At 49.8% G+C, this 19502-nt stretch overlaps 1 protein-coding gene across 3 annotated transcripts in view; it reads right to left on the bottom strand.

Moving 5' to 3' along the window:
* Positions 1–11487: 11487 nt before the first annotated feature.
* The window catches only part of Shn (zinc finger protein schnurri), a 102117-nt gene continuing 94102 nt past the window's right edge, over positions 11488–19502 (bottom strand). For all 3 annotated transcript variants that reach the window (XM_077682742.1, XM_077682741.1, XM_077682743.1), the window contains exons 9-10: positions 18243–18695; positions 11488–17669 (exon numbers count right to left, since the gene is read on the bottom strand). In XM_077682742.1, coding sequence (XP_077538868.1) covers positions 17499–17669; positions 18243–18695 — 624 coding nt within the window. In that variant the 3' untranslated portion in view covers positions 11488–17498. The remainder of the gene's footprint in view (positions 17670–18242; positions 18696–19502) is intronic.

The following is a 19502-nucleotide window of genomic DNA, read 5'->3' as shown; positions in this document are numbered from 1 at the left end:
TTCTCACGGCTTCCGCGAGAATAGACGCATTCATCTTAAAAAGCAGCGGATTGGCAGCTATATTGTAGCCCAATCCTGTTGTGGTGAACTATTGAACATGTACTGTACATGGCATAAGCATTTTGTATATACTTATACTATCACCTATATGTCCATCATCATACCTGTCACCCTGTCTACCGAAGCTCGTTTCCCCTTCCCCCACCCCCACACAGAGTAGAAGGTCAGAGACTATACGATCTGGCCTACCTCTCTGTGTTTTCCCTCCATTCAATAAATTACTCTCTCTCTCTCTCTCTCTCTCTCTCTTGGAGCGCGTGTGGCAGAAAAGGCACAAACTTGGTCGCTATTGCTTCTTTTTTTATTTTATTTATTGAATTCTTGGTAACTCAGAGGCAGCCTGCTCGAGGGCACTGCTCTATGATGCGGGCAGGCGCGTCGTCACTTGGTAATTTTTACGTTTGGCAGGGTTTCTGTATCAGTCAGAATAAATGAGTACGCAATTGGTCCATCGCTTTAAATAAAAATTCAGACATTATGGAAAGTTGAGCGCAGAGTTACAAGTGGCACGCCATTACAATGCTCTTTCTTTTTTTCTTTTTTCTTTTTTTCAGGCCGGCTGTACAACACGCGGCCGTATTGCTGGAGCTCTCTTGTCCTTGTAATGTCGGTGCTCCCGTGGCTTCGTGGGCAGCATGCCAGGAGGCGGCGGCAAAGTCAGTGCTTGGGAAGAAAGTGCACGCGAACAGCGTAACTATCAATGCCTGACTGGCTTAATTGTTTGCAAATGGCTTACTTTTTTCGCTGAAGAAAGTTGTAGTAGGTAAGTTCTTAGCAAGATACCTTGTATTCTCAATGTACGTGTTTTCTTGACTGGCCGTTTTTATACTGTGTTGTTATTTACGTGTTCAGAACCATTTTTGTATGTATGCAATTTCTATGCAATAAATTGTCCATGTGCAGAAAACGAACTTATCACTTTTTTATTGAAATGTTAAAGAAAACTAGAAATTACGCCCAATACGGTTCCTAGACACTCCTAAAATAAAATGAAATACGGGCTATGAGCCTAGTATCTCTCAAATAGTGCCATAAATTCCCTTACAGCGCTTTCATAAAACACCTAAAAACAGCAAAAATACTACGAATACAGCTGAATGGTACTCAAAACGCTCCTCCTGAAAACTCCTCGTAGGAGACAATAATATACTCCCAATCATCCCCTTGAAAACTCCCATTTTAGTGGCGGTAAATCTTTATTTACTCCTATATACTACAAAATAAACCTCAGAAATACTGGGAGTAAGGCGATACTCCCAGTGGAAGGAGTATTGGATACTGCGACTTCGGATTTAGTTATGCGACAAGCCATTCACTGCCATTTCGGCTTATTTGTGTTCTGTGTGCGGCCGGTTTTCGAGTAACGCCACTGTAGCGCATTACAGCCCTCGAGGGCTATATAGGGCATATATAGCCCTCGAGTTTTCGAGTAACGCATATATAGCTCTCTCATGGCGAAGACATTGTCGCAACACAAGAGGAGATGTTCACCAATCACCAATACCTGTTGGCCTAAGACGCCTCTGATTACAGGCTGCACACTTCTCCTGAGCTTGGGCATCTCAGGTTCCGTTGGAAAATAAGTGTGTATCGAATTCGCTGGTGCTAAGTATCGCTGACCTCGTTCCGCTGTGGATCGACACCTGAATCGACACCTGTATCGGGCGGATCTGAGGGTCCCTCGCTTGTGCCACTTTTTGCGAGGAAATTGAATCGTATGAACATTTCTCCATTTTTTACAGCCCATTTTCTAATCATCGTATGAGTACTGCTGAAGATTCCCTTGCGACGCCTTCGACTCTCATTGACTCTTCCAGTGCTTTTGTCGTTTCGGAGTACAAAGTTGGGCCACCGCCACAGGGGTGTATTTCACTCCATCCACAGTTTCGTCATCACGACTGGGAGACTGCCGTGCACAGCAGTGAGCCGGGGAACCAACTGCGGCTGGTCCGCCAGGCCATGGATGCACCGGTACCGGTGGTTCGCCCTCATGAGGACGCCGAGGGGTCGGGGCTTGCGGGGCCAGGGGGGGGAGGGGGGGGGGTAGGCTCACACGGGTCGCTGAGGTGAGAAAGCTTGGCAATATAGGCACCAGCAGAGGCCCTCCGCTGAGACTCCAATGCCTTGGTTGGTGGGCCTCCCGCAAGGGGCTCAACAGAATAAAAGTTCCTCTCTCTCTCTTTCCTTGGTTTTAGAGACAGCTCGTCTGCCGTGCGAAAAATAATCTAATCTGGCTGACTTTTATCTTGTCTTTCCATTCCTATTTCTATTTCTTTTTCATTTACTTGAATCTACTGAATAAATCCTTTCTTCTGTTGCACTCTCTTGCCTTTTCTGATTGATTTATACCGAAAAAAACTCTTCTTGGCCAATCCCCCTAAGTGAGGACGCGCCGTGTAATGGGCCACCATTACCACCACCAATGCGAGAGAGGGAGAAGGCTCTTCATTGAAAAAGCGGAGAGTTTTGCCGGCGTTTAAAATCGCCTACATGCTTCTCTGCTAAGGATTGGGGATACAGGGGGAAAAGGACCTGGAAAAAGGTGGGCCTTCTTGTGTTGCGATGCCTTGGTTTTTGTATGTCGAAGTCCGGCAATTAGAAAAAAAGGTGGGCAGAAAAGAAACAGAACTGCCGTGGCTTGACGGGCTCTGCGGGCTTTTTTTTTTTTTTTTTTATTGCGTCACAGAATTCACCATTGCGTCACAGAATTCACCATTTTGAAATGTGACCAATGACCTACCATTACACCGAGAGGATCGCAGAGCTTGAAATAAAATCTAATGTGTTCGCAATCCCGCACGTAGGCAGTCTTCATGTCTCCTGAATTTTTTCGTCCGAAACGTAAAGACAGTCGCCTTGTAGTCACTGTGTTACACTCCAATGGGCTGGGGCACAACCTGCGTCACATGCCTCGCCCATGCATACAGGCTCGTTTTGGCTGTGGTGGGTACAATCATCGCGCGTTCTGCAGTGTCGATCCTCGCTATAACTAATAGTATCGGTCAGTAGATTAGGTTGTTATATCCGATATTCGTTATAACCGCAGAGGTAAAAATCGATCTATAAATCGGCAATCTGGCTCACGCAAAAATCATACATAACGCATTGTTCTACGCTTCCGACCCACTATAAACAAGGTAGTCCTTATCTGTCTCCTTGGGGCATTTCAAAATAAACAGACCGGAACGTGAGCACGCGTGAACGTGAGTGAAACAAAGTTCGCTCGGCAAAACAGGCCGGCCTTAAGCTACTAAAAAAACGGTTGTTTTGTTTCCCTTTTTTTTAATTTTGCTTGTATTGTTATAGCTGCCAAGTTTTGAGCCCGGCGGGAACCAAATATTTCTTCGTTATAGCCGATATCGCGCGGCTCTCGAAGTTTTCGCTTTAAAAAGAATAGGTGTCATTGAAATTAAGCGTGACCAAACAGTATTTAGTTCGCTATATCTGATAATTCGCTATATCGGTGTTCGCTATAACGAGGCTCGACATGTACTCACAACGCCGCGGCGGCGCCACACGCGATCAACGGCTGGCTGTGTGTGGGCGTTGCGCCGTGTCTGAAGTTCTCGTGAATGAGGTGTTCACGTGGTGTTCTCCGGGCAGGCGAATTAATCCGAAAGCGTCGCGTGAGCGGTTGTGTTATGTTCATTCTTTCAATGGATTGTTTTCTTTTTTTCTTGCTCTCCGAGAGCATGTGAGCAGTGGAGTCGTAATCTCTTCGCTTTCACCTCCATACCCCGGCAATTCATAGTAGAGTAGCTACCTGTCGTTACTGTCGTTACAATATACAATGCACATGCAAAATATTGCACGAAAGACTGCCCCAAAAAACTGGTTCCAGCTCGCCCAGTGTCCAAATCTCGTGCCTCCTCTTCCGGGGGCGCCCCACCATCCACTAGAGCCGACGACCCACAACAGGTGAGCTGGTCAGCCATAGCATCAAGCACTCCCACTGCTCATGCCTACCCTCCCCTCCCTACACGTTCGCTCCACCCTCCGCCTGTCACCCCTACCCCCCAAGCTCCCTCCGCAATAGAGCAGCTACTAGCGGAAATCAAGCAACAAAATGCCACTATGCTCGCACGCATAGAAGCTCTCGAATCAGCCAACCGCACCTCCCAGCAATCCCCAAATGACGCTCCAACCCCCGCACTTGCTACCACCTCCCCACATCCTCTAACGCCCGACCTCGCCACACGTCTCATCAACGAGAAAATCACAACTGAAGTCCTTCCCATGGTAGAAAAGCATATAACGGACGCACTGCTCACCATCAACAAAACGTTCAAAGAAACCACCGACTCCCTACTTCGTCTTACAGAATCCATCACCCAACGTCTTACAGCGCTCGAGCTAGCCAACCAGAAGACCGTCCATTCCCAGGTCAAGAAAGCCAAGCTCTCCCCAGAATACGATGCCAAGTTAGCCGCCAACACCCCCCTCCCATCTGATGGCCACTAATATTAACACAGTGACCATCTATCAATGGAACTGCCGTTCTTTCAACAGTAAAAAAGCCCAACTCGGTCACTACGTCACCCAATCCCCACCCGACATCATCGCGCTTCAAGAAACGGATACCCCAAAACCCCAACTATCCGGCTACGCCACGTTTACCCATGACCCCGGACACCGGACGGCGGTTCTGGTGGCGAAGGCATTAACCGCCCAAGAACATCCCATACCCTCGTCGATTGCCCATACTTTTGTAGAAATCATTCCTACGCGACCAGGGCAACCAAGTTTATTCATCCTGAACATCTACAGTCCTCCTCAACATCCCCTCCGAGATATCGATCCGCTCCTGAACGAATCAGCCAAGAGAGCCGGTCCAAACCCCCTGCTTTTGCTTGGCGACTTCAATGCCCCCCACCATTCATGGGGGTACCCTCAAGCGACCAAGAAAGGCACGGCACTCCTTCATGCAGCCCAACACCACATGTTTACACTCTGCAATGACCTCACCCTTCCAACTCGACTGGGAACAAGTGTCACTCGCGACACAACGCCGGACCTTACATTTGCCCGCAATGCACCCCATCTAGAGTGGGCACGCTTACCAGACACTCTTGGAAGCGACCATTACATCCTAGCCCTCGCCTTGCCCAGTCTTCCCCTTCGACGACGCATCGGACAAGCAACGCTCGTAGACTGGTCATCTTTCCGCAAGGATCCTACATCCCTTCCTCCTGCGGACGAAGATCTCGAACAATGGACGGCCCGGCTAACTGCTCTAGTGCGAAAACATACTAAAATCATTCCCCTCACAACTGCCAATCCTTCAGTCGACTTCTATCTCGATCATCTGTGGGGGGCTCGGCGAGGCCTCGTCAACAGATGGAAAAATAGAAAACATAACCGCTCCCTCAAACGCAGGATTGCGGAAATCACCCAGCGGGCCGCTCAATACGCTGAGGAGCTGAGAACCCAGAACTGGCGATCTTTCTGCGACAAACTTGGAGGCACGTTGGGCACCAAGCGCACATGGCATATTCTGCGCCACCTCTTGGGGTCCAAACCCTCCAAAACAACAGCGCAGCAGCAGCTACAACGGCTCATTCACAACCACCCGCATCCACATAACCACTTACTAGATGCAGTTCGCACAAAACTTTTTGGTTCCCCTGAAAACTCGCCTATTCCCACGATCTTGCCATACCTCGGCCGTCCTAACCCCGATCTCGACGCTCCCTTCACAATCCAAGAATTGGAGCAAGCCCTCGCTCGCTTGACACGCAACACCACGCCGGGAAAAGACCGCATAACAAACAAAACGCTCCGAAACCTAGATGATGAAACTCTCTCATCCATCCTTACCCTCTTTAACAAACACTGGGAAGCCGGAACCCTCCCCCAAGAATGGCGGCATTCGGACATTATACTAGTACCGAAGCCCCACAAACCTGTAGCCATCGACAACCTTCGGCCGATTTCTCTTACTTCGTGCCTGGGTAAGCTGTTCGAACATATGGTGCACTATCGCCTAACAACCTACCTCGAAGACAACGATCTCTATCCCCATACCATGTTCGGCTTCCGTGCCCACCTATCCGCTCAAGACGTACTCCTCCAACTAAAAGAACAAATTATCGATAACCTAAGCAAAACCCAGCCCAGCACCATCCTCGCTCTTGACGTCCAAGGGGCCTTTGATAACGTCACGCACGAGGCCATCTTGCAAGGCCTTCAAACAACGAACTGTGGAGCGGCGACGTATAACTTCGTCCGAGCCTTTCTGAGAGATCGGACAGCCACAATACGCCTTGGAACCATACAGTCTGACCCTTTTCCCACGCCGGCAAAAGGCACCCCTCAAGGATCCGTCATTTCCCCCTTACTTTTCAATATCGCCCTCCTCCAACTTCCAGCCAAACTCTCCACAATCCCCAATCTCCACCACGCATTTTACGCTGATGACTTGACAATGTGGACCAACACCGGATCGGCGGGACAACAGCAAGACAATATACAGCAAGCCATCGACTACACGCTCGAATATCTACAGCGCCGAGGCCTCACCTGTGCACCCCAAAAATCGGCATTGCTGGTTCTTCGCGCACGCACACGCGGCCGTCCTCCACAACCAACCCCTGACCCGTCCGTCACCATATCCTCCGTTCCCGTCCCGCAAGTGACCACTCTTCGAATTCTCGGCGTTCCCTTGCAAGCCGACGGCTCGGGAGCCGCTCTTCTTCCGCAACTCCATCTAACCGTCACGCAGCTTACGCACCTCATTCGAAGAGTCTGCACTCAGCACCATGGCCTCCGAGAAAAAGACACCTGCCAACTCATTCATGCGGTCCTGATAAGTCGCATCATATATGGGGCACCGTACGTCCAACTGAAACCAAAGGAACACTCCAAACTCGACGCACTCATTCGCAGAACATACAAAATTGCTCTTGGACTCCCTGCATTCACTCCTACCACGCACCTACTCCGACTCGGCCTCCACAACACACTGTCTGAACTCCTAGAGGCACAGCAAGTCGGCCAGCTCGCTCGCCTTTCCCTCACCCCCACGGGACGCACCGTTTTGACACACCTGGGCCGTCCCGCTCCTACTGCATTGGACGCACCACAACGCATGCCCACCCAAATCCGCGCACACATCAAGGTCTCGCCAATTCCGCGCCATATGCACCCTACTTACAACGTGGGTCGAAGACAAGCACGCGTTCGTCTCCTGGAGAGACGATACTCCAACGATCCCAACACCCGATACACGGATGTCGCAACCTACCCAAACCGAACAGCCCATACAATGGTTGCCCTCAACGCTCAAGGCTCTATCCTGACATCCGCCACCATCGATGATACCAACACCACTACTGCCGAAGAGACAGCCATAGCCCTCGCCGCCACCACAGCACCTACCGGCTATGTAACCATTCTTACCGACTCACAGCAAGCTTGCCGGAACTTTCTGACCGGATGCATTTCACCTCCCGCCCTCAAGCTTCTCCAGACAATAAAGACCCTGCCCTACATCCAAGTTGTATGGACCCCAGGTCATGCCTCACTCCCAGGGAATGAGGCGGCACATGCCGCTGCCCGCGATATCTTACTCCGGGCATTCCCATCAGGGGCGGGCAACTCGGCTGCATCGTCCTCCAACCTTCCCGTTCCCAGTCGCTACACTGATATACTGCACCACTACCGTCAGAGCCGTCTCCATTACCCACCCCCTCATCCCTCCCTCAGCACTTGCGACGCCCGAATATGGCGCAGACTCCAGACGGAAACTTATTTTAACACTCGTATTCTTCACCATATATCCCCCACTACCTACCCTTACAACTGCCCTACCTGCTACACTCCCAATACGACGTACCATCTTGTATGGGAATGCGCCGACCACCCGAACCCCCTCCCTTCCCCCACCCCGGAGCAGTGGGAGTGCGGGCTGACCAGCTCTCAGCTCGGGACTCAGGAACGCCTGACCTCCCGGGCTAGAGCAGCAGCAGTCGCTCGCGGCTTTCTGAACTGAGAAAAGGCCACCCACCTTCTTTTTTTTTTTTTTTTTTTGTCGGCTCAAATAAAAACGTTTTTTTCCTCCTCCTCCTCCTCAACCAATCTCTAGTCTCCACGCTGTGTCCGGCGATTGGTTCCGGAGGCCGTTCAATTTGGAAATTTAATAACTTTCCCTTTCTGAACGAGCCTTCATCATTCCTTTTGCGTCTACATCTGCAGGACACAAATAAAAGACACAGTGCCCGAGAAATGCCCGAAACAGCGTTGCAGGGGTCCTTCAAATTCTATTTGCTAAATGAATTAACCCAGCTTTTTGGGCCACTTGACCGTGAGGGGGCGTGCGGCGGTTTACGGGGGCCATCATCATTGGACGGCTCGCTGGCGTCGCCTTATCGGTTATCGGCCTTATTGGCGCTCGACAGATAGACATTTCACGCTGCCTCCCGCCATCCCTGGTTCGCCCTTCCCGTATCGGCAGCTGGCATGGCATCCCCTAGCTGCGCGTGCCGGCGTTACATCAATATCGCATTAAGGAGCGCCAACCGACCTGGTCGAAATGGAAGCATGTGCCGCGCCAGAGGTTCCCGGGGAGAATTTATTCATACAGGAACCAGCGGACATACCAACGGGAGTGCGCGTTGCGGTTTCTATGGTGCACTACTCCAGTACGGCTAGTCTCTTCCTGCGGTGTGAGCTGCGCGGAAGTACCGGCACCCATGGGCGGGTAGCGCGGCCGGGATGACTTCCGCGTCTCCGAGAGCAACAACCACGCACGACGCCTTCGTCGGCATGACGTGCTCGGTTTGCAAGGACAGCAGCACGAAACTAGTGCTTCGAGCACTGGTGACGGACGTGCACCGGTCCGGAATCGCAGTGCCGTACCACTGAAGGTGAAAGTGTTGTACGTTGTAGCGGCCAGTCTGACGACGTGAATGTGGAATGCGTGTACACCATCGATGCGGAAGAGGTGACAAAACCCAAGATAGCGATCCCATGTTGCATCCGCAATGCGAAGCCAACGGCCAAGAGCTCCGGTTTCGACTTGAAGCAGTTGTGGAAACAAGGCGTGTGGTATGGAATGCTTGCCCAGCGGCACGCGCATGACGCCCGGTGCATGTCACGTGGCAAGAGCGCTTTATTCTTTTCACTAGGCTACACATGCGGGTGTAGCAGATTGTCCCACATCCTACCCTTTCAAGGAAGGTTACTGCTTGGAGTCCAACGGAGCCGCCTCTCTGGACCAGCTAGACTCTGCACGGTTAAAGCTCGGCCGCCTCAGTCGCAGCGACGGTATGGACTTGGGGTCGTGCCCCTCTCGTCCGTGTCGCCCTGGTGAAAGCTGTCGCCTCCGCTCCTGTCGTCGCTGCTTTTTTCTGCGAGCGTCTCCTCGCTGCTGCTTCTTGGCCGTCGCTGCGGGGTGCGACAGGAGAACCTCGGTCAACGCGGGCAGCGACTTATTGCTCGTTGAATGAGCACTGTGGAGACAAATCCAAACACACTCCCTCCCCACTCGATCCATCCTCACTCACATATCGCCATCCCTCTTACCAACCCCCGCTTGTCCACACTGCGGGGACCCCCCACGCCATCTGGCACTGCACCGCCCTGCTTCTTCTCCCCCTACCCAAAGCCCCCTATTCCTGGTTGTCTGCCCTCGCGCGCTCGGACAGTCCCAGTGCGCCCTGATCGACAGGGCTCGGGCCCACAAGGCTGCGCTTCCGCGGCTCAACCAGTCATAGCCACGGTCAACCCTCTCCGGCTGCCTGAATTGGGAAGCTATGTCTTCGGCCAGGTGTCTGCAGTTGTCAGTCGCACCTATGGTCTTCCCATGCGGCCAGAGGTCGATTGAGCGGCTCATCATGGAAGACATGAGGAGGAACTCAACGAAGATGAGGGATTTGCCAGCCGCCTGTGACAAAGGCAGTTTCCATGACAACAGGCGAGTGGTAAGGGCTGAAGGGGAGATGGTCACTGCAGAGTAACATTGATGGACAATGGTATCGGGCACGGGTGGTGTCACTGGAAGAAAGAGACATGCTAAGGGTGTTCTACATGGACTTTGGATTCTGCGAGTCCCTGTCAGTTAATCAGGTCAAGACCCTTGAGGCGCACTTTCCTCAGTAGGCACTCCAGGCCTGCCTTGTGACCGACAACGGCAACAACCGACTTGACGACAAACCAACCTGGAACGACCACATCTGCGAGGCCTTTGCCAATTGCGTGTCCGGCTGGTGAAAATAGTGTGCGCCATGCAGGGGCTGCTGCACGTGTGACTCTTTTTGAACTTGAACTGAATGTTGCTTCCTGTGCGCTGACGTTGCTTCTGTTTGTACGTGTGAAATCCAAAGAACTTGAGGAAGTGTTAATAAAAGTGTCTGCTTACCGATAGGTTGGCGACTGCTTCAATACATTCAAACGTCATAATGCATGTCCATTATGTGCCTGTTTCAGCTTTTCCACGCTGGCAGGTGTAACTCAAAGCGAATACAGTGAAAAAAAATACCCCCTAGAGCACCAAAAAGAACGGCTGTTATAGAGTTGATGGCTGAGAACTGGAACTTGTGAGCCCAGTGCCTGTTATGCATCATTTTCCCCCAAAATTAGGCCTAATGTTTTATTTTTGCTCGACAATGTATACAACTTCACAAAGTAAGGTACCAGATTTAGTGGTTTGGAAAGGTTCAGCCCGTCTAGACTTGTCACTTCAGAATTCGTTTCTTTTGCCAGCTGGGCACTTTCCCAGAAGCCCACCTTAGTCGTAGACCCTGTAAAGCTGTTGAGGCCACCTTCAGTGGGTCTCTGCAGGGTTCAGTCCCAGCTGCTTTTATCTTGTCATCCATTGTGGCAGGTGGTAAAAATGGTAAAAAAGGCATTCCGCTGCAGAGTAAACAGCACTCTAACGTTCGCTTGAAGACCTGTCCTGGTTACGTCGTCGCAGACATTGCGAAATATACGATTTGGGGAGGGGGTCAAAATTTAACCTATATTTATTAATTTCTCTGTGAATAAAGCATCGTTTGCTGCCGGACAAGCACTGCGGCACTGTAAAACACGAAATCTTTCAAATAAAAGAGACGTATTTTGTCCGATGGCCCAATGTACCTGCATTGTACATCTAGCTGTGGGTACAGGTTGTTGATATTTTTGTAAGTCCACAACTGACTCACTACGTCTACTTTTAGTCACAGTCATTGAGTTGAACTGGTGAGGTGAAACGCATGCCTGACTCGCATTTCAGAGGTCTAGATTCAATTTCCATCAAAACCCATACTTACCTAGTTTTCTTTACGACTCAGTTTTCTTTTGTTTGCATTTCTACTCTGTGCTGTTGGCCACTTTAGGAGCCGTTTTGTTGCTACAAATTCCCGTAGGCTGGCTTTCCTGCTAGAGCGCCATTTAATGCTTTCGCATTAGAGTTGAAACAATGGTGACTGGAAAAAGACAATGCAAAGCTTCCAAAGGCAGAAACAGGTCTTTATTGGTGGTCCTAGTACTCTAACAGCCTATATAACATTACAGCCAAAAAACGAAAAAAAAAAAGAGGCCAGCTTCCGGCACACGCACAAACACACACCCGAGACCAACCAATCAACAGATGCATGGTACAAATCCTTGCTGAACATGTCTCGCGGGCCAACAAAAACAGCGATAGACAGATGCGAGGGGAAGAAACAAACAAACAAACAAGATTGATGACATGACCCTTATGTACAAGCCCGTAGCAAAAGACGTGAGCACAAGTTTGGCGCAAGGGTTGGGGTGTGAGAACGAGTGCAGGAGCTCTTTACATTTTTTATTCTTCTCTGTACATCATGGGAGGTACACTCATGAAAAAAATTTGCTCACATGAATGAGAAAGGTACAAGAAAACACATCACACACACCTTGTTTCAGCAGAGTCCCATTTCAATGGAATCCCACATACAAGTGGAATCCAACACACGTGCACACACACAACAAAACAATAACCGTTCTGCATTGGCTGTTGACAGCAACATCCGCTTCGTAAGATAAAAATAAACAAGACTCGAAGTCAAAAGGACCTCGACGTCATCACCGGTTTCAATACAAGAAATGCGCGAGTCGCAAACGCCCGTCAACTTGCGGCGTGTTCCGCTTACAGCGAGGGCGCGATTATATGCAGTGTGGAAAAAATGTATTCACCGTGCACCTATGTGCTTTGTGCGGGGTGTGAAAGCAAATGCACTTGCGTGTGTGTGTGTGTCTGAAGGTAAATAACAATAACCAACAAATAACAGCAGTTAAAAACGACGTCATGGCTCATGAGAAACAATAAAGAAAAAAAAAGAGACTCGCTCTTATTACAGAGTTTGTCGGTGAAGTGTGGATGAACGATAACAGTGGTAGCACATAAAACCAACTTCGCCGAAACCGCGCAACAGTAAAAAAAGGCGGAAAGGGGGGATCCCGGTCATGCACAGACACTATAAGAGCTGACGGAGCACTTGCAGCAGCGTTTGCACAGTATAGCCTTTGTTTTCTTCTTTGTTTCAGTTCCCAATGTTGGCCACATCGTCAGCAGTTTCGTTCAAGCGACATATCTGCACATAAACTGCGGCTCACAAATGCTGCTACTTTCTCGCGACCTCCCAAGGTTGTGTAGCACTTTGCGCTGCTGTACACAATACAAGAAGAAGGTAGCTAAAGAAATATCATTGTTGCTGATGTTCCAATGTACGCAGCGAGTTTTGAAAGTTCAGATGCCTGTTGAATTCGAACTAATGTGGCAGCAGAGACAGACTTGAGTTACAGCATCAAGTTGTACGATTTCGGCGTGCCGAACTCGCCCGGAGGAATTTTGAGCATGTCACGACAGATGCCCGAATATCAAATATTTTCAAATAATGCAGCGCTGACTTTTATCACGCAGCATTTGTACAGCCATGGCAAAATGAACATGGCCCTTATTCTCAGAGGTAAGAGGCAGCACTGGCTAGCCACTTTCAATTGCCACTACACACAACTCACCAATGGCTTTTTGGGGCACACGTAACATTGACGGCGTTTATTAAGCTTACTTAAATTAACGGAGCGCGCGAAAGCAGTCAGTTAGGTACTGACGAGCAGTATGCATCTATTGCCCCAAGCCCAAGCAAACGCTCACCACACCAAAGCGCAGATGCCACACAAAACCTGAATATGGGATCCCTCATTCATACCCTGTCCAGGACAACGACTCCAAAAAGACCCCACAACAACATTCATTTCCTTCATCAAGCGATCACAATAGCAGAGAGTGCACTCAATTTGATTCCATGTAGGAGTTGAGGTGTAAGCACGGCCACACCTATATGCATATAGGCTGTATAGAATACATGTATATAGCGTATATGTACGAGTATATACATATCCGTATATACGTGTTCGCATATACAGATAGTATACAGAAAGGCATACGTTGGCACGCATAAGACGTCCAATGGCCAATGGTAACCTCACACCGGAGCCTGTTAATAATAACTAAAGCGTCTTGAAAGAGTCTTGTTCTCAAGCGTTGCGAACTGAAGCGTGACTTTGCCATTAGTAGGGGCACCGCCACGATTACCGTGACGTGACAAAAATGTTACTTCTTATTTTTGTAGATTTTTCTCGGAAGACGAGACGGGAATTATCTTTTTTCGTAACAAAACAAGAGTAAACACTACAACAGTTGAACACGACTTCCCCAGTACAGACAACGGCATTTCACCAGTCACAAAATGACCTTTGATCCGTAAGTGAAACGTGCGCGTCTATGCGCTTGAAGCCGACGGTGAAAAATCACGATCACGATCACGATTTGAAACGATCACGAAAATTCGACATTTTGCCACCTGCTGGCTGAATTCTTTTTTCCTTTTTTCAGCAACAGATGAGTCAAAGCAACTGATGCTTCCTGACAACTCTGCAGTCGGCCCCATCAACTGACGAAAACAACAACTCGCAGAGCATAAACGTGTCACTTTACTCGCGCAACATAGCTTGTGAAGCCACCAAATGAGGAAACCGTACTTGTAGTAGCTTCGAACGCTTAGCCACAACATTGATTGCACAGTTCACAGCCACAGGAGGGCGTTTACACTGTTATCTACAAATTTATCTCATCTCCTGTTCTTGTACTTCACACTATATGGCACATAAGAGGGCTGATTACATCAAACATCAGGGCTTTTTTTACAGACTGTACATCACCCGCCCTGCCATAAATGATGCCCCCACCACTTGCACAGCCAACGCATTTTTGAGCTAAATGCAAGCACGCGAAAAAAAAGAAAAGCAACATCGAAGTGAAGTTTGAACATCAATAGGGAAGAAATTGAGTCTTCGAATTTACCGGCGTGTGTACAAAAGAAAGAAAGAGGGAAAAAGTCGCTGACGAAACAGCAGTATGCATCGTTAACAATTTTGATAACTTCCTCACTTGTAACGAACAACCGTACGACCACACAAGACTCTTCTCACCATGAACCACAAACAACGAGTGACTGGGAACCAACAATGGATTCCCGAAGTTGTGAACGTTTCGACAGTAACTTTCCCCACTATATGCAACACCTTAGGATACGTCACCTTGCAGAAACACTGAGCCACTTCCCGCTTCTAACAACACGCGCCCATCTAGCTACCCGTACTGCGGCAATCCTTGGCGATGCACCACGCGTGTTTACTTGGGCAGTGTTGCTATACGCACTTCACATGGCAGTCAACGAAGCAATGCCTTTCCTTTCACTCCCAGAACAATGCTCACCGAGAGATGGACCAACAACACACAATAACCACCAGGGAACAATACAATGCCAACGTCTTGTTAAATCCCACTCCCAAGCACGTCTCAACCATTCTCACACAACCGGACACGGGATTGCACTGCAAATACCCAGCTGATTCTCCTTTCCAACAAGCACGCAAGCTTGGCAAGCAAGTCTGCACAAAAGTGGGAGGGGGTTTCGGTGCTGAAGAGACAAGGCCAAAAGTAGTGCGGCTTAGGAAGGCAAAGAGACATTACACTGGAACGAGTAAATGTGTTAGACAAGCCTTTGCTGAAATGTCGCCTGTGTGGTACACGAAGTGCGAATGGTACGGGGCACAATTTGTAGCAACTGTCGAGCCACATGAAATGTGGAAACTCTGGTTAAATCAAGTTTTGCAAGCAATGTTGATCGTAAATGAATCAATGGCAGTAAAAGCAGCAGCCCAACGCCCCATCTTTGCTGATGCCCTACGCGTCCGGGCTCCTCTCAACAGCTGCGTAAAATTTCAATGAACGGCAGTAGGGCCATTAAAAATCAGTGGGCCTTTGCCACGAGCAGAAAGATATGCAAATTTTATATTACACACTAGTGTTCATTCTATGTATTGCCGCAATTTATCACACAGAAGAATCGAGGGTGCCCCACGGACCCGCTCCTTTTCCCTTTGTGTGGGTCGCTTGTCAATTAAAATTGCGCTTCTGACTTATTCGGCGAAACACGAGATGTAGGCGTTCGCACCAAGGGTAAGTGGGGCAATAAACACACACAATTACTTGCAAATGTAAAGAAGACTGTCGTGGATACTTAAAGACGGCGAAAGCAAAGGAAAAATTCAGCAAAAATATTTGACATTAGTGCGCAGTGAAGAACGATGCTTGTATTACACTAGAATGGCCCCAATTGACTGTGTCTGAAGTGCAACGGCAGTGGAAACGTTATTTGCACTAATAACGGAGCGTAGATTGTCACAGGAACTTTGTTTCTGCAGCCAACCTAAGGCCACTTGCATGGCAATCTTCTCTCGCAAATTGACAGAGGGTGGTGGTGTAATTCCACCTCTCAAGTCCCCAAATATCCACGCTATTGTTGCTGTGTAAACGTAGAGTGCTAAAACACCTATTCCTAAGCTGTTCTTGAACCGATTGCTCCATCCAGAGAAAAAGTGCATCAAATTCCCTCCCAGCTAGCATTTCTTCCCATTCCCCAACATCTCAGCATGACTACGCCCATTGCACGCAAGCCAATGCAAATCCCTTTAGATTAACAAACACCACCCACAGATATAGGCAGGCAAAGCAGTGCAGCACCATGACAATCAAAAGAAAACGATGTGAATTCGAAAAAGTGAGCGGGTGGAAATCAATAACAGTAGCAAAACCGGGCTGGAAGTGGTCCACAGAAAGAGACCCAGAAAAGGAGGCGAAGCGTGCTGAAGTGCGTCGAAGCAACATCACTGATGCAAAAAAATTAAAAAGAGAAACCACCCAAAAGCACATAACACAACGCTGTGCGTGGACTGTGCATTTCATAGCCCTCAACGTAAAAAAAAAAAAAAAAAAAACTTGACCGAGATGTGGTGCAACAACACCACAACAAGCGGGGAGGACTAGTGTGAACTGTAGTACCGGACACAACATCGTGTGTACGTTCGCAGCACCACCAAATAATGTACAAGGTGACGAACGCCATACCGGGTGGCTCAGCCTGGTTTTTAAACGAGGCAGAAAACTTTTACACCGGCACACTCGCGCAAAAAGCACCGTCTGCCACGTGCCGTGCGGCAAGTTCGTGTTGATGCAACACACAATGAGAGTACGAGAGCACTTATCATAAAACAACGCGTTCCGGCAGGTTTGAACAGGGATGAGGAACGTGTCGTTGCAAAAGGGAAGAGTAGGGAGGGAAAAGGAAAAGTCAAACACCCATGTCAAAACACACTCGCTGACCAAAAATTACTCCTCAGGAGGGTGGTGGCCCAGCAGCCACGAGATAGTATGCGGGTGTATTTTTGTTTCCTCACCAGGTTCAGATGAACGTGATTAACCCTTCACTGGGATTCACTGGCATCCCAAACAGAGGAGTGCGATGACAAGTTGGAACACACGGGTGTCACGCTTCGGGAAGGGAGTTTTCTTCCCTCCAAACAGGCACTTGCTTTCGGAGGCAAACTGCCCGCTGATGAGGCACGTGCAACGAGTCTGGATTCCGTGGGTGATGGCCGGTGACTCGCTGTGTCCCGCTACAGCTGTCACACGTCATCCGAAATGATGCACGAATGACCTGCACGACTCTGGTTTGGTGCCGACTTCAGGACGCAACCCTAATGCACGACAGCCACAAGTCACCTCCGTGAAATGTCGCTAATGAGCTCCAAGCAACGACGCAGCATCATAAAAAAAAAAGGGGGCTCCTAAGAAGGCAGCTGCGTTGAGAAAACAGGTCAGCATGGTTGGAAGCTGCCACCGGTCACCATCGTTTCGAGTCGCCTGCCACAGCTCAAGCTTGAATGAAGGCATCGCCACAAGAGCCACGACTTGCTCACGCCGCCTGCTGCCATGTGGCATTATCTTGCGCTGAGGCTTTAGGAACAGCATCACAGCTGGATTGCACCATCCACCCTTTTCTTCCATCTCCACCCGTGGCTCAAAGATCCCTTGCGGAACGTTGAGCAGCTGTCACTGGTGGAATGAAGGTGACGTTCACATGTGGTAGTCACACGGTGGACAGGACAGGACTTCGAACAAGGGGCACTTGTGACTGCAGGCCGTTCTCCATGCCGGGGTGGCTGCTTGCGACGTGATTGGCCAAGAGGACGGCGGACGTGAAGCCGGCGTCGCACTGGTCGCACACGTACGGCCTCGGCTGGGTGTGCGACACGAAGTGCTGCGAGAGGAAAAAAGGGCACAACATGAGCGTCAACGCGGAGTCACGCTGAGTCATGCAGTGAAACTTAACTACGCATTACGCGTTCCTCTATCTTCTGCCTACAGCAGTGCTAGGAGTTATAAAGGTGGATGGACAACCTCTTCATTTGAACAAGTCAATGAAGGAGTAACTAACTCCTTTTGGTAAGCACATGACCACATAATGCTGGCGCAAAAGTGAGGCTAGCTCCTGCCTAGCTCTGACTGGCTTTCGCAACAACTGACTTTCGCAGAGCGTATGCGCAGGCTCCTAACAACACTTCTGTGGCCCAGCTCAGACACTTCACCCAGCTCAGACACTTCAGGTCCCAACTTTGTACATTTATGCACAATATTATCCAACACTGAACCTCCTTAAAGGCTACATTCGGAAATGATGCCTCACAATCAAGTTTAATTGCAACATCATATGCGCCAGCCTTCTTCACGGAAACATAATGCTGTCGTACTATGCTGTTATGTCCCAACAGGTGCATAACAGCAACGTAGCTCCACCGTGTGCCACCACAAATCAAATTTTGTGGACACCAACCTGTTGGAGCAGGCCCTGTGTTGGGAACACCTTGGGGCAGATGGAGCAGGACCACGGTGTGATGAGGGCACTGGGAGGCGGGGCCTCGCAAGCCCCACCCTCCTCATCCCCTTGAAGCCCCGCCCCTGCTGGGTGGTCGCAGTGCAGGTGAACTTGCAGCGATTTGGCGCTCTTGAGCAGGCGGCCGCACAGCGGGCAGGGCCGCAGAGCTCCGCCTTCCCAGCTGGGCGGGGGCGGGCCCTCGGCTATCGGGGGTGGGCTGACTCCGCCCATCAGCGGGCTGGACCCGCCCCCGAGGGGGCTGGTGACGCCCCGCAGTGGACTGCTGGCCCCACCTGCCATCAACGGGCTGGTGCAGTCTGCACTGGGTAGCGGGCTGACCTCGCCACCACTGCCGCCGCCCATGGGCGACACCATGGGCTCTCCACCCTGGTACAACTTCTGGGCCATCACCTGCGTGCATGTACGGAATGTTTAGACTCACTTCCTTCGTCTTGTGTACGGCGACAATCCGTTTCTAAGTCAATGCAGGACGGGCACTTTCTGTTATACCTAGCGCCGTCTTGCGGTCACCTTTGAACAGTGCCACAATCATCCGTTAAAATGAGCTGGCTGTTCAGCCTATGTGGCTTATAGTGGACACCATTGTGGGTTGTAATGCTTTAAAGGGACACTGAAGTGATTTGTAAACAATGCGAGATTACGAGCGCAAATTGTAGTCTGGAGTTTGTAGGTCATGTTTTGACTGCTCTCGCTGCGTTTACGAGACTTTATTCACCAGAAAAATCGATTCGTTAATGCTGTCCTCCTCTCTGCATCCTTGCCCATTTTTGGTGGCGCTTTGTATGACGTCACAAAAAAATGGCTTGCCGACCGTCCGACAGAGTCAGTCGGCCCAGCATTTAGTTTACTGGCTGCCGACGGGTCGTCGCAATTCGTTCGCTAAGTTGAAACTAAGCCACGATCTGGTTGTGAATGGAAGAATGTGCCTTTCTTTAGTTTTTCAGTTTGCACTCTGTATCAATCTCCAAGTCCAAGTCGCTCCACACAAGCACTGCACAAGCGCACATGCGACGTGTTGCTGACTGGTATGCTATCTAAGGCCAACTGAAGGCGGGAGAAGAGTCAGCGAAGATAATATAGGTACTAAGGTAATACAATCAACTGAAACTTTTACCGTACAGCGTAAAACTAGGGTGCAGGAAGCACTTTTTTGTGCTAGGTGGACAAGCACAGCGGTCAGCAGCACGACCACACATC

This window comes from Haemaphysalis longicornis, unplaced genomic scaffold (genome assembly GCF_048455015.1).
Source record: "Haemaphysalis longicornis isolate Haplotype H1 unplaced genomic scaffold, Haemaphysalis longicornis Haplotype H1 scaffold_9, whole genome shotgun sequence".
Taxonomy (NCBI): Eukaryota; Metazoa; Arthropoda; class Arachnida; order Ixodida; family Ixodidae; genus Haemaphysalis; species Haemaphysalis longicornis.
This window is presented reverse-complemented; position numbering and strand designations above follow the sequence as displayed.